Source organism: Pan paniscus, chromosome 1 (genome assembly GCF_029289425.2).
Source record: "Pan paniscus chromosome 1, NHGRI_mPanPan1-v2.0_pri, whole genome shotgun sequence".
Lineage (NCBI taxonomy): Eukaryota > Metazoa > Chordata > Mammalia > Primates > Hominidae > Pan > Pan paniscus.
In genome coordinates, this window is record NC_073249.2 from 48,320,131 (window position 1) to 48,336,589 (window position 16,459).

At 52.3% G+C, this 16,459-nt stretch overlaps 1 protein-coding gene across 1 annotated transcript in view; it reads left to right on the forward strand.

The window, feature by feature from the left end:
- Positions 1-16,459, forward strand: part of CACNA1S (calcium voltage-gated channel subunit alpha1 S) — a 73,070-nt gene that overhangs the window by 51,975 nt on the left and 4,636 nt on the right. Inside the window, exons 27-39 of the mRNA XM_055109934.2 lie at positions 1,313-1,423; positions 2,121-2,204; positions 6,046-6,102; positions 7,020-7,148; positions 7,338-7,403; positions 7,963-8,054; positions 9,469-9,628; positions 10,096-10,223; positions 11,512-11,608; positions 11,927-12,029; positions 12,982-13,083; positions 13,369-13,493; positions 16,152-16,280. Coding sequence (XP_054965909.1) covers positions 1,313-1,423; positions 2,121-2,204; positions 6,046-6,102; positions 7,020-7,148; positions 7,338-7,403; positions 7,963-8,054; positions 9,469-9,628; positions 10,096-10,223; positions 11,512-11,608; positions 11,927-12,029; positions 12,982-13,083; positions 13,369-13,493; positions 16,152-16,280 — 1,383 coding nt within the window. The remainder of the gene's footprint in view (positions 1-1,312; positions 1,424-2,120; positions 2,205-6,045; positions 6,103-7,019; positions 7,149-7,337; positions 7,404-7,962; positions 8,055-9,468; positions 9,629-10,095; positions 10,224-11,511; positions 11,609-11,926; positions 12,030-12,981; positions 13,084-13,368; positions 13,494-16,151; positions 16,281-16,459) is intronic.

Genomic DNA, 16,459 nt, shown 5'->3' on the forward strand with positions numbered 1-16,459 from the left:
GCCTTGGGTAGGGCAGGGTGAGTAGGGCAGGATAGCCAGGATTCCCCCCAGTAGACATTTCTTGTGCACTGTGTGCTGAGGTGCTACATGGAATACAGAAGTGAACTGCGCACAGGCCTTGTCACCAGGCACTTATGGTTTATTAAGGAGGTAATTCAAGCATAAAAATAGTACGGTAATTCTGCAAACAGGAGATAGCTACCACAGAAGGAGGAGAAAGTGTGGGAAGCAGAAAGTGCTTTCTCTGTTTTTCTTCTGCTGTTGCAAATCTGGATGGTTGAGTTGGCTGGAATCTTGGCTCTGGTCCCAAGAAAAATGGGTTTAGTATTTGCAAAACAGATGTCTCTCTTGGGAGTTGAGCACCCTTTATAGACAATATCATAATTAGCAGCATCGTTATCAAGCCTTGATTAAGCATCTGATTCCTTAAGCCCTGTATAAATAGGATGGTGCAACTAGGCTCACTGCTCCTAGAAGCCCAAGACACACCCAATGATAAGAACACACACTGCTAGGTCATGGTGATATGGAAAGACAATCACTGAGCCAGGAGGCCCAGGTCGCAGAGGATCATCAACACTGGCTTGTGTTTGGGGCTGAGTCAGGCAGCAGAATTGGGCAGTCCTGCCAAGGCAGGGCAGGGTGGAGGCAGCCATCGGATCCTGCCAAACTACCTGGAAGGTTTTGTGGAAGAGGTAGAATTTCATCCACTTTCTAATAAAAGGGTAAGAGATCCCTGGGAAAACTTACAAGGAAGTAGATTTAAGGAGGGTCATAATGGTAGGTGACAGGGGCCTCACCATCATGCCTCATCATCACTGGGGGTGGTGTGCAGACACAGTAAGCTTGGTGAGCTCTCAGTTTCCCACTAGTAGCCAGTGATAACATGGACTATGGAATCCAGGGGTCTTCTTTCCCAGTCCTGTACCCAAATAACTAAACAGAACTTGTCACAGAGCCCTGCCTGGATGACCTGCCATCCTGGTCCTCCCAAAGCAGATATGTAAACGAGCTTTGGCCTTGCAGCCCTGCATGTAAATGAATGCACTCAGCAGGACTTGGAATTGGAGCCCCTCCCCTCCTGTGTTACCTCTTTAGTGGTGGTGGGGTAGGGGAAGGGTGTTCATAAAATTTGGTGGAATTCAGGGGATTGCTAAAGCAGCTTCTAGTTTTCTGAGCTAAAACAAAGTGAGCAGGGGGCCCAAGAAAGGGTTGGGGGCTGCCCAGGAAGAGGCAGGGGCTCTGGGAATGCAATCTACAGGGTGGGCAAACCCGGCGCCCCTGATCCACTGCTCCTGTGTCCCCTCCACAGCACTACAACCAGTCAGAGCAGATGAACCACATCTCAGACATCCTCAATGTGGCCTTCACTATCATCTTCACCCTGGAGATGATTCTCAAGCTCATGGCCTTCAAGGCCAGGGTGAGTGTGGGGGCTGCAGGTCCAGAAGAGAAGCTGGGGCTGGTGGGTGGGGCCTTCCAGTGGAACATCCACCCCCATCCCTCATCCTATCAGGGCTCCTTTGCCCAGCACTTCTGCTCCCAACTTGCTCACCCCTTTGCCCACTTCCACCTTCAGACACAGGGCAGGCAGATCTTCATGCGGCCAGAATTGACAATGACAGAAAGTCTCTGGGCGCCTCTTCCTTGGAGCCTCTCTTACATTCTCGCCTGCCCTGAAGTTTCTGAAGAACAGGCCCAGGGCTGGGGGAAAATCTTGCCTTGTCTCTTTGGTTCTCAAGTCCATTCCCATGGTCCCCAGCACAGCCCTGTCAGTTCCGCACTGTCAAGCCCCAGATAGGATGTTCAGTGGGGTTCAGGGGATGAAAGAGATCTCTATCTGGACCAGGACCCCAAATCCTGAGTTCCCAACAATTCTCCCCTCCCCCAAACCACTACTTTCTGCTCTGGAGGAAGGGAACTAAAGAGCAAAGGGGAGAGGAGTGTTGGAGTTGGGGGAGCCCACTGGAGCACCAGTGGGAGGTGGAGTCATGGGCACCCCACCTTGGCCTAACCCGCAGCTCCGCATTAGCTCGGGTGGGACACTGTCCTCTGCCAGCAGCCAGAGCTCCTTCCTCCCAAAGCTCACCCCCTCGCTTTCCCATCCTTTTCCTTCCCAGGGCTACTTTGGAGACCCCTGGAATGTGTTTGACTTCCTGATTGTCATTGGCAGCATCATTGATGTCATCCTCAGCGAGATCGACGTGAGTATCAGGCAGGCAGAGCCATCACTAGGGTGGGCCCAAGAGCATGTGTTCAATCCACAGATATTTGTGGGGTGCCCACTGTGTGTACAACATGGAACCCCAGGGGTTAAAAAGATGGAATGACGAGTCGCGGCTTCTGCCCTCAAGGAACTATCATCCTGCTGGGCAGAGAGGTAACTCAGATACCAGGGGGACACAATGGGCGTACCTACTACGCTATCAAAGGCAAGAGCTGTAATGGAAAGGAAAGTCGTCTCTGGGTGGGGTGGTCAGAGAAGGCTTCATGGAGATGGTGCCATCTGCCTGAAGGAAAGGGAGGTGGTGACTGGAGCTGGAGAGGAGAGCAAGCACCTCAGGCAGGGCTACTGTAGGAGAGGCACAGCGCAGGAAATGCAAAGAAGGTTCAGGGCATGCTGAGTGGTCCAGTTTATTGGAAGCATAAGAACATGCAGAGAAGAGAACAGAGAGGGCAAGGCTGGAGAGCTAAGCGGTGAGAGTGGTCTTCAGCTTTATGGAGTAGGCCGTGGGAAGTCACTAAAGGTTTTTAAACAGGGCAGTGGGAGGATTAGAGTCCTACTTCTTTTTTAAAAATATGTTTTTGAAATATAGAGATGGGGTCTCCTCGTGTTGCCCAGGCTGGTCTCCAAGTCCTGGGCTCAAGTGATCCACCTGCCTCAGCCTCCCAAAGTGCTGGGATTACAGGTGTGAGCCACCGTGCTGAGCCCTTAGAGCCCTGCTTCTAAAAAGCTAACCTGGAGATGAGCAACAGGAAGTGAGAATGACTAAAATTAAGAGACCCAGTTAGAAGACTCACTCATTTATTTCTCAAATATGTACTGAGTACCTCCCATGTGCCAGGCATGGTTCTTGCTGCCTGAGATACAGCAGTGAACAAAATTGTGCAACAAACTGGCAATAAATAAATCAATCTCTAATATGACAGGTATGACAAGTACATAGTATTATACAGAAACATAAAGGGAGTTAGAGGCTTAGAGTGGAAGAGAATGGGAGGGTGGTGTCCGTATGACACTGGAGCAGAGGCCTGAAGAAAGCAAGGGCATGAGCCATGCCAGAACGGGGGCCAGAGTGTTGGCAGAACAGGACAGCAGTGCAAAGGCCCTGCAGCAGGATGGTGCTTGCTGAGTTTGAGGAAGAGCAGAAGGCCCTAGTAGCTGGAGGAGAGAGTGGTGGAGATGAGGTAAGAGAGAGAAGGCAGGGGCCAGATCATCTAGGCCCTTGAAGGCCATGGTTATGATCTTGGATTTTATTCTGAGGGAGATGAGAACCCTTTGGAGGGTTTAAGTGTGAACAGACTTTAGTTCTAAAACAATCACTGTGGCTGCTGTGTTGCGAACAAACTAAACTGTAGGGGACAAGAGGGCTGACCCAGCGAGAGCAGTCAGGGGGTTCCCACAGTGATCCAGGTGAGAGGCGATGGGGGCTGGGGCTGGCTGTGGAGGCTGTGAGAAGGGGTCAGTGTCTGGATCTATTTTGAAGGTTGAGCTGACAGGAAGGCTCCCAGGATCTGGACCAAGGGGATGAGGGCTTGGAGGTGGAATGAGAAACAGCAGCAGGACCTGCCTTATGAGGGGGATGAAAGGAGAAGGGAGGCAGTTCCAGCTAGAGAGGTCCACATTCAAGACCTTAGAAGCCGAGCCCTCCAAAGGCTGCCTTGCCGGGGGTCTGTAGCTGAAGGTTGCTGCAACGAAGGAGGGTGGAGAAGATCCGAGAGTCGGAGGCCAAAATCAAAAAGCAGTTGCCCAAGTGGCATCCTGGGAGGGACACAGTGGAAGAGAGAGAAAGATGAGCATTTTTCTTTCTGAGCCATGGTGGGATGTCACCCAAGGGCTGGCTGATCTGGCCACGAGGGATCCCAGCAGGGGACTGGTCCCAAAGCTAGGGGCTCACCCATGCATAGGGCTTTCTTCTGAACTGCCCACTGCTCAACAGAAAGCCCTTAGGCTGTGCCAGCCTGTGGGGTGAACCTTAGGGTGAGTTGGGGATAGGGGTGGAAGGATCAGCACTGGAGATGCCTGAGGTGGGGTGTGGGTGAGAGGAATGGCTGAGGAAAAGTCTGGAGTCTCTGAGGAAGGAGCCCTCAGCTGAGGCTGAGCTCTGGCAGGGAGTAGGGACTTGGCTGTCACATCGTCTGTCTGATGTGCTAGGGGAGGGCCAGGGTGGGAACCCTGTTCACCCTCCATGCACAGAACAGACAGTGACAGACAACCCCATCTGCTCAGATCCCCTGGGGGCGCTGAGCTAGCGAGGGGCAGGGTGGACTCTAAGCAAAACCAGTGTGTGTGTGTGTGTGTGTGTGTGTGTCTGTCTGTCTGTCTGTCTGTCTGTCTGTGTGTGTTGTGTATTTCCATCCACACTCAGTTTTTGCTGGGAAGTAGTATCCCAAAAGCCTCCATGGTTTGACAGCAGCACTTCTCACCAGCACAGCCAGAACAGAGAAATCTAAACAGCCAAAATAAACAGCCCAAACTAAAAATAGTTACTTCTTAAAATTTGAGGTCTGTGTAGCGGAAGCCTGGATATATCAAAACAGTGTCTTTGGTGGTGGAGGCCAGGAGTGTGTCACTGGTTTTTATTTGATTTTTAGCAGATGTCCCTTACCAGTAGTGTTTGCTTAAAGTCACGTGAAGATTGATTTACATACCTGATGTACAAACCAGGGAAAGGACTAGGGGAGCACATTGGTTAGAACTTTCTGCAAGGACAGAAATGGTCTGCCCTGTCCAATAGAGTAGCCACTAGCCACACATGTCTACTTGTCACTGGAAAGGTGGCTAGAGGAACTGAGGAACCAAATTTCTGGTTTTATTCAATTTTCATTGTAATTCAAATAGTCACATGTGGCTAATGGCTACCATATTGGATAGCACAGGTGTAGAACACTGGTCGTCATCCTTGCTTGCATATGAGAATCACCTGGGGTGCATTTAAACTTCTGAAGCCAGGCCCCATCCCCTAGAAGCTGACTTAATTGACCTAAGTGCAGACCCAGCAAAGGTATATGTGTTTTTCGAGTTCTTCAGGTGATTCTGACATACAGCCAGGGTGGAGAACCAGTGGTCCAGGGAAAATCTGCCCCAGGGAAAATCTGTTGTTTAATGAGAAGACCAGTATGCCAGGGAGCAGTCTACCTGTGGATAATTGGAAGATAAAACAATGACTTCTTTTGACCCGGGGCTGCAGAACAAGGGCTTCTCATGAAGTGTGGCCCAAGGGAGTGAACAGGAAGAAATTGCTCCCACACACCTACCCACCTGCTCTTTAAGAGCCCGAATACTGAGATAGAAGCCTTGGTCCCAGGTCCAGTCCTGGGCAGAGAAACATCTGCTGTGGGGATCTCAGACTCCCCCAGAGGAGCTGTGCCCCTGGGAGATGGGACTTCCACAGGGGCCCAGACCCTGGCCTCAGGGCACTATGGATGTGAATCCGTTTACAATGAGCAGGCATTTTCCAATGCGCCTTCATTAGGGACGTCCCCAGCATCACATAACCCAAACACATAAGAAAAACCCAAACCCTTGCCACCGGTAGCTGCATCTCCAAAATGAGAAGGGACCTGTCTGTGTCCAGCCTTCCCTCCCCTTCTTATTTCCTTGTCCCCCGCCTCTTGCCTCACAGTTCCCACAGAGCTTCAGTCCTCACTCCCACCCACCCCGCCCCTGATTGACAGCCATGTGGGGTCTTTAGCCCCTGCCTCTTTTTCTCTTTAACTCTTCTGTGTGTCTGTCCTTTCTGACACGTCTCTTCACCTCCCTCCCACATGTCCCTCCTCCTCTCTCTCCTCTCCTTCCCCTCCCTTCGTCTCTTTTCTCCACAGACTTTCCTGGCCTCCAGCGGGGGACTGTATTGCCTGGGTGGAGGCTGCGGGAACATTGTAATTTCAGGCTGCACGAGCCTGCCTGGCACGCTCACCAGCTCCTGCCCTGCCACTTGCATGCATGGGCCTGGCTGCGTGGATTGCATGGGGTGGATCAGCACTCAGGGCTCCCTCCCCAGGGCAGGCCCTGCTGAGGACCCAGGCTAGGCTCGGGTGGGGGCAGAGGCTCTGCAGTCAAGTGTGCATGGATATAGCGGCTTCCTCAGAGCCCTGGGAGATGGAGTGCGGGTTCTCTCTGGCACCCTCTATGCAGATGGAAACACAGTCCAGAGAGAACTGTGATCGCTGGCAAAGGACCTTAGTGACAGTTCATTGGGCACAAGGCCTTTGAGGACACAGGAAGCAGAGCAGGGGCAGCTCCCCCCTTCCAGAGTATTTCGTGTATCTAAGGCTGGCACAAGATTAGAGGCTTGCCTGGCTTAGAACAGCCGCGTGCAGGGTGGGAGTGATGGGGAGTAGCCACATTGAGTTTGTGGCAATAGAGCAGCCAAGCTTTGGGAAATCTTTGCACTGGGAGGACGCCAGGGGAGGGGCCCTAGGAGGGCCACCAGGGTCCTCGACTCAGTGGCAGCTTGAGGAGATTGTGAGATGTGCAGCAGGTCCCAGAGGGCAGGCAGTGGGCCTGGGTGCAGCCACACCCCAGGGCAAATCCCTGCCACTGCTCCCAAGTGTGGGCTTCACCACGCTGCCTGGTGCCCCACGTCCTCTTCCCTGCCTCCCAGCTGAACAGCCCCAGAGCCCTGTGCCCAAGGATGGTCCCGAACTAGTGGACAGCAGGAGCCAGAGGCGGGGCTGGAGTTCCTCCATGCCACAAACATCTCCCCAAAACACACAGTGCACCTCCCTCCCCGCCCTGCTCCTTACCCCTCTGAGGTGCTGCCCCCAGACTGACCTCTGGGGCTGCTGCCCCGCAGGACCCAGATGAGAGTGCCCGCATCTCCAGCGCCTTCTTCCGCCTGTTCCGTGTCATGAGGCTGATCAAGCTGCTGAGCCGGGCAGAGGGAGTGCGAACCCTCCTGTGGACGTTCATCAAGTCCTTCCAGGTGCAACAGGGACCCTGGAAACTGCACGTACCTGGGGAGGCCACTAGGGACATCTGCCTCAGCCCAGGGTGGGCCCCAGGGGAGCCCGGGGCAAGGCAGAGCCCTGGGGAGCTAACAGAGGGCAGGGCAGGGCTGCAGACACACAGTGGAGCCCTAAGACACTGACTGGCGCTCCCGCCCGCCCTGCAGGCCCTACCCTACGTGGCTCTGCTCATCGTCATGCTCTTCTTCATCTACGCTGTCATCGGCATGCAGGTGAGAGGCAGGCGGGCCCAGGCCAAAGCGTGGATCTTGGCCAAGTTAGAGGGGGCATCAGTGGACCCTGAGGAGCCTGAGCAGCACACGGGCTGGACCCTCTGCCCTCCTGCCTTGCTCATGAGAAAGAAGGAGGGACAACCTCCCTGATTGTGGATGGCTGGAGTGTCAGATGCTTGGATGCCAGCCAGGAGAAACCTGGGCATGTGGGTGGACAGCAGGGGCCAGGCTGTGTCTCTAAGGCCTGACTGGAGCCCTGGGTGGCCTCTGTCTACCCTCCCCTGAGAGCACTTCCCCCACACATTGACTTACCGGGTCTGCTTGCTGCTGGGAAAACGGGTCTACCCTCCCTCTTTTCTTTGGCTTGCTAGGAAGGACTTTACCTGATCTAGAAAATAATCCCGTTTTTTTTGGCTTCAGGTCTGATGTGGCCTGCAATGAAGGGAATTTTGGGGAAGTAGGGGCGAAGGTAGGGGTCAGGCAGGAGAAGGCAGTGGGGGATAAGCTGAGGGGACACTTTAATCTAGGTTCCACAGTCAGGGCCCTTTGTGACTTGCAGATGTTTGGGAAGATCGCCTTGGTGGATGGGACCCAAATAAACCGGAACAACAACTTCCAGACCTTCCCACAAGCTGTGCTACTGCTCTTCAGGCACGAGTCTCCCGCCACCCCCACCCCCACCCCACTGACCAGTCCAGCCTTTGCTCTGTTCTAATCTGCACTGGAGCCAGGGCTGGCTTCATGAGTGTGTGACCTGTGCAGCCACACGGGGTCCTACACTCAGAAGGGTCCCCTGCTTGGTTGCATGCTCTGCCGTCACTGCCTTGAAGATATTCATCATTTTTGAACAAGTGGCCCCACAGCTTTATTTTGCACTGGGCTCCTCCACAGACTGAAGTGCTGCATTTTCCTCCCATCTCATCCCCATGAAGCGAGAGACCGAGGTCAGATATCTTCTCCCGGACATTTGCCCTCGTCGCTCCCAGAGCATGAGCAGGAATGCAGGGAAAGGCAGAGCGAAGCTCCAGATGGGGTGGGGGGCGCTGCCACAGGTAGGGCGCAGGGGCCTATGCTTGGCCAGGGCACAGGAGCTAGAGCTTGGATTGCAACCGAGGATCCTGGGCTGCAGGCCTGCTGGGCGTGCAGGAGCCAGGTGGGAGAGGTGAGCTTCCTGGCCCACAGTGGAATGCTCTACTGAGACCAGACAAGGCCTAGGGACACCCACACCCAGGGCCCCTTCTTGGCACAGTGTGTCAAAGGCTCCATGAGGTCACAGCAGCCTGCAGCCCTTATGGCCTGTGAAAAGGAGACCGGCACCTCACCACGTGCAGGCAGAGATTCCCACCTTGCCCCGGCTCTGCACCTCAACTCCAAACCCGAGGCCACCCTGCACTGCCTGCTCTAGGAAGGAAGGGAGCTAGCTGAAATGAGACAGTTATTAGACACAAAGGAGTGGGAAGTTATGTAGTCTGTCTGAATGTGACTAGGGGAGGCACTTCTTCCCAGCTGGAGAGGTGGAGGGAGGTTATGTACAGAGCAGGTGGTAGCAGTTACTGGAAAAATGCAAACATGTCATGCGTATGCACCTCGGATGCATTGAGATTCTTCACTCGACAGCGACACATCCACAAGGTGTGAAATCTAAGGGCTGCTTTTGTGACTCAGCCAGAGTGGGTGGCAGTTGAATTCAGCCAGTTGGGTTCAACTGTGGGGTAACCTCAGGGAGTGGAGTCAGTTAATCTCTTTGAGGCCTCTGTGACGTCTGACCCTGCCTTGCTTTGGTCAGAACAGTGCATCCCTCTAGTAACTTAAATCAGATTGATCTTGCCCTCTTCTCTAAAGTTTAGCTCCTGCTTGTAACACCCCATGAGGGCTGCAGCACAGAGGGGAAACTGAGGCCCAGCTCACACTGAGCTACACAGTGAACATGAAGATCTGACCTCCTTACCTCTGGACAACAGCCCCAGTTTGCTCATCTGTCCATACCCTGCTGCCACCTGACTGCCAGCCTTCTGAGGGGCCAGGCAGGAGCAGATAGGTGACAGGAGCCTCTTCTGTCCTCTAGGTGTGCAACAGGTGAGGCCTGGCAGGAGATCCTACTGGCCTGCAGCTATGGGAAGCTGTGTGACCCAGAGTCGGACTATGCCCCAGGGGAGGAGTACACATGTGGCACCAACTTTGCATACTACTACTTCATCAGCTTCTACATGCTCTGCGCCTTCCTGGTGAGACGCTGAGGGCCTGCGGGGCAGGGAGAGGGCTTTGATAAGCTGAGGCATGGGGGAGCCTGCCTGCCCCTTCCTGGCCAGTTTCCACCTCTCCTGGGATTCATCTCGGGGACACAGGAGGCTCTAGTTAGGTTGTGCCCCATTCTGGTCATCCTGAGTGTGGCTTTGTTTCCTGGGTGCTTTTTCATACTCCAGAGAGGTTGCCAAAAGTTCTTACTTTTTTTTTTTGTTTTGGTTAGCACTCATCAAAAGGAATTTAGCAAGGCCAGAGAGCACTGTCTGTGCAAGAGCACAGAGACATGACAGAGCATTGCTGTGTGTGTGATGTGGGTGGTTCAGAAGGGCTAGAACCAAGGGCACAGGAAGCGAGAAGTTGTGGTCCAGTGGACACCTCCCAGCTCCCCCACCCTAACCCTGTACCACCTGCCTTTCTGTGTTGGGACCCCTTGGTTCTTCTCTTGCAGGTCATCAACCTCTTTGTGGCTGTCATCATGGACAATTTTGACTACCTCACCCGGGACTGGTCCATCCTGGGCCCTCATCACCTGGATGAGTTCAAGGCCATCTGGGCAGAGTATGACCCAGAGGCTAAGTGAGTCCAATCTGTAGGTTCTGTGCTGGGCCCTCCATTCTAGACCCTTCCTACCGTCTCACAGGGAGTCACTCTCCAGTTTATTCAGTATGAGTGGGCTTCTCCTTCCCCCTTCATTCATCTGAGGTCTCAGATCAGAGAATCAGAGTCTCTCCAGGTTGGAGGGAATCCTACAGCTTTCCGGGGTGGAAACACCCTTGACTTTATTGAGAAATTGTCATCCAGCTCCTGCTTGAACACTCTAGGAGTAGGAAGCTATATACCTCACTGGACACTCTAGACCCCAAATCAAAGTGCGGTCCTCTGACCAGCAGAATCTGAGCTTGATTAAAATGCAGAATCCCAGGCCCCTCCCAGACTGACTGAATCTAACTCTTGCATTGCTCTGAACCTGAGCCTTGGGACATTCGTATGCATTTAAAGCTTGGAGAGCACGGCTCTCTTACTTTCCTTCCCAGTAGGAAATAGACATCTCCCGATGTTCTCAGTCTCAGATGAGGAAACTGAGGTTCAGAGAGGTTAAGTAAGTTGCCCCAGGCCATGCAACTGGTAAGAGATGGTGCCAAGATACAGTGCAGGTCTGTTTGGTGCCTATAGCAACCGTGCTTTAAAGTGCCTCCATCAGCAGGAGCCAAACCTACTTGCCTCTACCAGCCACCCACAAGTCCTCATTCAGCCCTCTGGAGACAGGCGGGGAATGTTTCATCTCTTTTTCACAGCCTGCCCATCAAAGAAAAGAGGAAGCCAGTAGGACTTTCCAAAATGATTTTTCTCAGGCAACACTCACAAGCTGCTCTTGCCATGCTTGTCTTTTGATCTGACCTCCCTGGTTGTTCTGTTTTATGTCTATTCTGGGAGTCACAGTGCCAATGAAAATGTGGTTTCCAGCTCTGGACCAGCCTCTGGAAGTGGGCTTCCACCTCCTTTGATCTACACCCACTACTTCTATTAATATAGCCCAAGGGCCCCTATTAACTTGACCAAAACCTAAGAAAGATCCTGATAGGGAAAATGAGGTCTGGATTCCAGACCTGGTGATCCCATATCTGAGGGAATGCCCCAAAGGAGAGAGCCTATTTTGGGGTACCCATTTTGTAGACAACAGTTAATCCTAACATTGTCTCTTCTTTTAAAAGGGAGCTGGGCTCCCACTTCCTAAACACAGTTGGAAAATAAGGAAATGCTCCCCTGTTTCCTGGCTTTCTTTCCCATTGCCCATCCTCTGAGCAGAAAGGTTCTGGCAGCGGAGGAGGGTAGCAGGTACCCAAGTCTGTGTGTCCTCCCGCAGGGGGAGAATCAAACACCTGGACGTGGTGACCCTGCTGAGAAGGATTCAGCCCCCTCTGGGCTTTGGGAAGTTCTGCCCACATCGGGTAGCTTGTAAGGTAACCAGAGCTGCCAGGGATGGGTGGCCCCAGGGAGGGGAAGAGTCACTGAGGCAGAGGGAAACTGGTGAGGACCTGATGGAGTGAAGCATTTTAGAGCCGGGATCTCTTGGGTCCCCAGGTTCCTCCCAAAGGACCTGAAGTCTCAGCAATGTCACCCAACTCATCATTCTGTCCCTTCACAAAGGATGTCCTGGTCAGCTGACACCCCCAGCCCTCATGTCCCATCCCCTCCCGGTCCACAGACCGGGTGAGGATGACTTGCCAAGCTTGGCCTGGTCCCAGCTCAGCAGCAAGCCACTGCCTCTCCCTGCACAGCGGCTGGTGGGCATGAACATGCCCCTGAACAGCGACGGCACAGTCACCTTCAATGCCACACTCTTCGCCCTGGTCCGCACGGCACTCAAGATCAAGACGGAAGGTGAGAGTGCCTTCCAATGTGAGCCCCCTCCTTTCTCCCAGAGGCTGTATCTGGCACAGATTCTGCCAGATTCTCAGAGCTCAAGATTGCTCTTAAGAACTGTGGGAAGAAGTAGAGGGAGGACCCCAGGCCATGGGCACAAAGTCCTCATGCCCCTCAGGGCTCAGAGGGAGCCTGAGGGTTTTCTGCAGGGCAAAATCATCAAGGGTCTGTTCCCACACTCCTCAGCTGTGTCTGGGAGCCAGAGAAGGGCCAGTGCTGGCACAGGTGTCAGGGGTGCCCTGCAGTTTGGCTGTAAGCAGGAGCAGAGGAGGTTCTCAGGCAGCACTGGGCAGGCTGACGGGAGTCCACATTCGACTCCACTAAATCTGCAGGTCCTCACCTACTGGGAAGACAAGCATGGTGGGAGCAGGGGAAGGAGTCAGGGTGGGGTCTCAGTATTGTCTCTGAGCCCTTGCTCAGGGCTCCCACTGTATCAAGCTCAAGTCTCCAGCTGTATCAGGTCCATCCCCACACGGGGACCACTCCAGGAGTCTGAGACAACCTCAGGGTGAGCTTCATTAGGAGGGCAAGATGAGGAAGGCCAGAAGTCAGGAAGGAGCAGGTTAGAGCTGCAGCAAGTCTGCCTGGGGGTTTTGAGACAGACCACAGTGCCTGGGGAATTGAAAGATTTTGGAAGAAGAGCAGGAGATGACAGCCTATAAACCAACCACTCTGGGCACTGGAAGCCAAGGCCTGTGGGGAGAAAGTACATGACCCAAATGTTGGGCTGCCTCAGGGGGACAGTGATGCCCTCCCACCATTGCCAGTACCCAGCAAGGCAGCTGCCGCAAAACTCAGCCAATGTTTCTTAGTAAATGACTGGCTGTCTGAAAGGTTCAGAAAGAACTGGGTGGCCTTGTCAAGTGCAGTTGGTGTGATCTGGGTAACTTTTGCCTTTATCCTGCTCCAGGTAACTTTGAGCAGGCCAACGAGGAGCTGAGGGCCATCATCAAGAAGATCTGGAAGAGAACCAGCATGAAGCTCTTGGACCAGGTCATTCCTCCAATAGGAGGTAGGTGCTACTTTGGGGGACCAGAGTCCAGAAGCAGCCAAGGAATGGGAGTGGGGAGCTTCTCCAAGGAGCCCCATGGGAATCTGAGAATGGACCAGATCCTCCATAAATGCCTTAGGTAGATCCCACGGGCATCCAACCTCAGGATGGAAAGTGCCTAGTGACCAAGTCAGCAAGACAAAGGATTGCTTGCATGCCCGGGCCTGGCTACAGCTGGCTCCCACTCTGAATCCAGTGTCAGATTCCCACTAGCCTTCAGGGCATCTCTTGTTGGCTCCTCTGCAGATGATGAGGTGACAGTGGGGAAGTTCTACGCCACATTCCTCATCCAGGAGCACTTCCGGAAGTTCATGAAACGCCAAGAGGAGTATTATGGCTATCGGCCCAAGAAGGACATTGTACAGATCCAGGTAAGCCCAATCCAGGTACGTTCCAAGGGGCTCCCCCACTGAGCCAGGTCTCCAGACTCTAGTTATCCTTCCATGTCCTTGAGGGGCCAATGATGGAGACATAGAGGGAAAAAGGAAGCCCAGAAGAGTGAAAAAATGTCAAGACAGTTCTGGGTAGTCCATGATTTAAGATGTTTCAACCTCAAAAAAAGAACCGGGGTGCTTCATCTCTGGATGATAGGACCAAAGAAAATAGGATTTGTTCGAGGGAGAGACAAGTTAGATAAGAACAGTGGTCTCTAGGCCAGGCGCAGTGGCTCACACCTATAATCCCAGCACTTTGGGAGGCCAAGGTGAGCAGGTTACTTGAGGTCGGGAGTTAAAGACCAGCCTGACCAACACGGTGAAACCCCATCTCTACCAAAAATACAAAAATTAGTCAGATGTGGTGGCATGTGCCCAGCTACTCAGGAGGCTGAGGCGTGAGAATCACTTGACCCTGGAAGCGGAGGTTGCAGTGAACCGAGATTGAGACACTGAACCTCAGCCTGGGTGACAGAGTGAGACTGTGTCTCAAAAGGAAAAAAAAAAGAACAGTTCTCTCTAAAGAAAGGCGATCCATGAAGGGCTCTTAAAATGTTCCACTGGGTATGGGTCCAGGTGCGGCGGCTCACACCTGTAATCCCAGTGCTTTGGGAGGCCAAGAAGGGCGGATCACTTGAGGTCAGGAGTTTGAGACCAGCCTGGGCAAGATGGTAGAACCCCATCTCTACTAAAAATACAAAATTAGCTGGGCATGGTGGCATACGCTTGTAATCCCAGCTATTTGGGAGGTTGAGGCGGGAGGATCGCTGGAACCTGGGAGGCAGAAGTTGCAGTGAGGTGAGATTGCACCACTGCACTCTAGCAAGGGTGACAGAGTAAGACTCCATCTCAAAAGATAAATAAATAAGTAAATAAATAAATAAATAAATAAAAATGTCCCATTGGGTGTGAAAAGAAAACTTTAGAACTTTTTGTTTTATCTTATCTGGTTTTATTTCTATTTTTGTGTTCACTGTAATGCACATAATTTATAAAACCCCCAAATACACATGCATTTGAGCTGTGCTCAAAAATTTATTTCAATGGCTATTTTTATTTTGAAATAATCTCATACTTTTAAAAAGTTGCAAGTATAATATAAAACCTTTTTTTGAACCATTTGAGAGTAACTCCAACATGATGTTCCATCATCCAAAAACACTTTAATGCATATTTCAAGGCATTATGTGTATTCAAGGCAAAATGTGTATTACAAGGGCGTTATCCTGCATAATTCTTCTATGTAACCACAACATAACCACCAAAATCAGGAAATTAACACTGATGCCTTTTTTTTTTTTTTTTTTTTTTTTTTTTGGAGACAGAGTCTCGCTGTCGCCCAGGCTGGAGTGCAGAGGCATGATCTTGGCTCACTGCAACCTCTGCCTCCTGAGTTCAAGCCATGCTCATGCCTCAGCTTCCTGAGTAGCTGGGATCACAGGCACACACCACCATGCCAGGCTACTTTTTGTATTTTTAGTAGAGATGGGGTTTCGCTATGCTGGCCAGGCTGGTCTCAAACTCCTGACCTCAAGTGATCTGCCTGCCTCAGCTTCTCAAAGTGCTGGGATTACAGACGTGAGTCACCATGCCAGGCTAATACATTACTACATTCTAATCCTCAGACCCCATTCAAATTTCATTTGCTGTCCCAATAAATGTCCTTTATAGCAAAAGGATCCAATCCAGAATCAGACAGTGCATTGAGTTGCCTTATCTCTTTCATCTCTTCCATCTGGAAGAGTTCATCAGTCTTTCCTTGACACGATCTTGACACTTGAAGACTGCAGGTCAGTATGTCCCTCAGTTGGGGTTTGTCTGATTACTAGGATATGCATCTTGGATAAGAATGCCACAGAAATGATTCTGTGTTCTCATTACAAGCTATTAGGTGACACCAGTCTTGACTTGTCCCATTACTGGTGATATTAACTTTGCTCAACTATATATATATGACATATCCAATCAATAAAGATCACCAATCTAGAAGACTGTACTGAGTAAGAACACTTCTCAACCTGGAAGCCTGGGAAGGGCATGAAATTTCCACCCATGGGGTCAAGAGATGACTCAATTGGAACAATTAAGGTGTGGGCTATCCCAGAGGCCAGAGCAGGACCTGGTGGCCTCTCAGGTACCTGAGACATTCAATAACCCAAGAGGGAGAGTGGGGCCTAGGCTGGGGCTTTGGGAGAGCCCTGGGTACAGTGATAAGAAACAAGTAAGCCATAGGAAGCGGTTCTAGCCAGGCACGGTGGCTCATGCCTGTAATCCCAGCACTTTGGGAGGCCAAGTGGGTGAATCACAAGGTCAGGAGTTTGAGACCAGCCTAGCCAACATGGTGAAACCCCATCTCTACTAAAAATACAAGCATTAGCAGGGCGTGGTGGCACATGCCTGTAATCCCAGCTACTCAGGAGGCTGAGGCAGGAGAATCACTTGAACCCGGGAGGCAGAGGTTACAGTGAGCTCAGATTGTGCCACTGCACTCCAGCCTGGGCAACAGAGTGAGACTCTGTCTCAAAAAAAAAAAAAAGTGTTTCTGGTCTCCTCTCCTGGGCTGGAGAGATAACTGAGTCCCTTCATCATCCCCAGGCAGGGCTGCGGACCATTGAGGAAGAGGCAGCCCCCGAGATCCGTCGCACAGTCTCAGGAGACCTGGCTGCTGAGGAGGAGCTGGAGAGAGCCATGGTGGAGGCTGCGATGGAGGAGGGAATATTCCGGGTGAGGGAGAGCCAGGAGCACCCCTAGTGGTCTAGACACCATGAGTGGCAGTGTCTCACAGAGAGGAGGGTCGGGAGCCCAGCCACACGAGAGGGGGACATGGGAGCTGAAGATACCCCGCTCTGTCTCTCCACTTCACCACCCACCTCTCCTGGGACTCAGAATCAATGACCTGATCT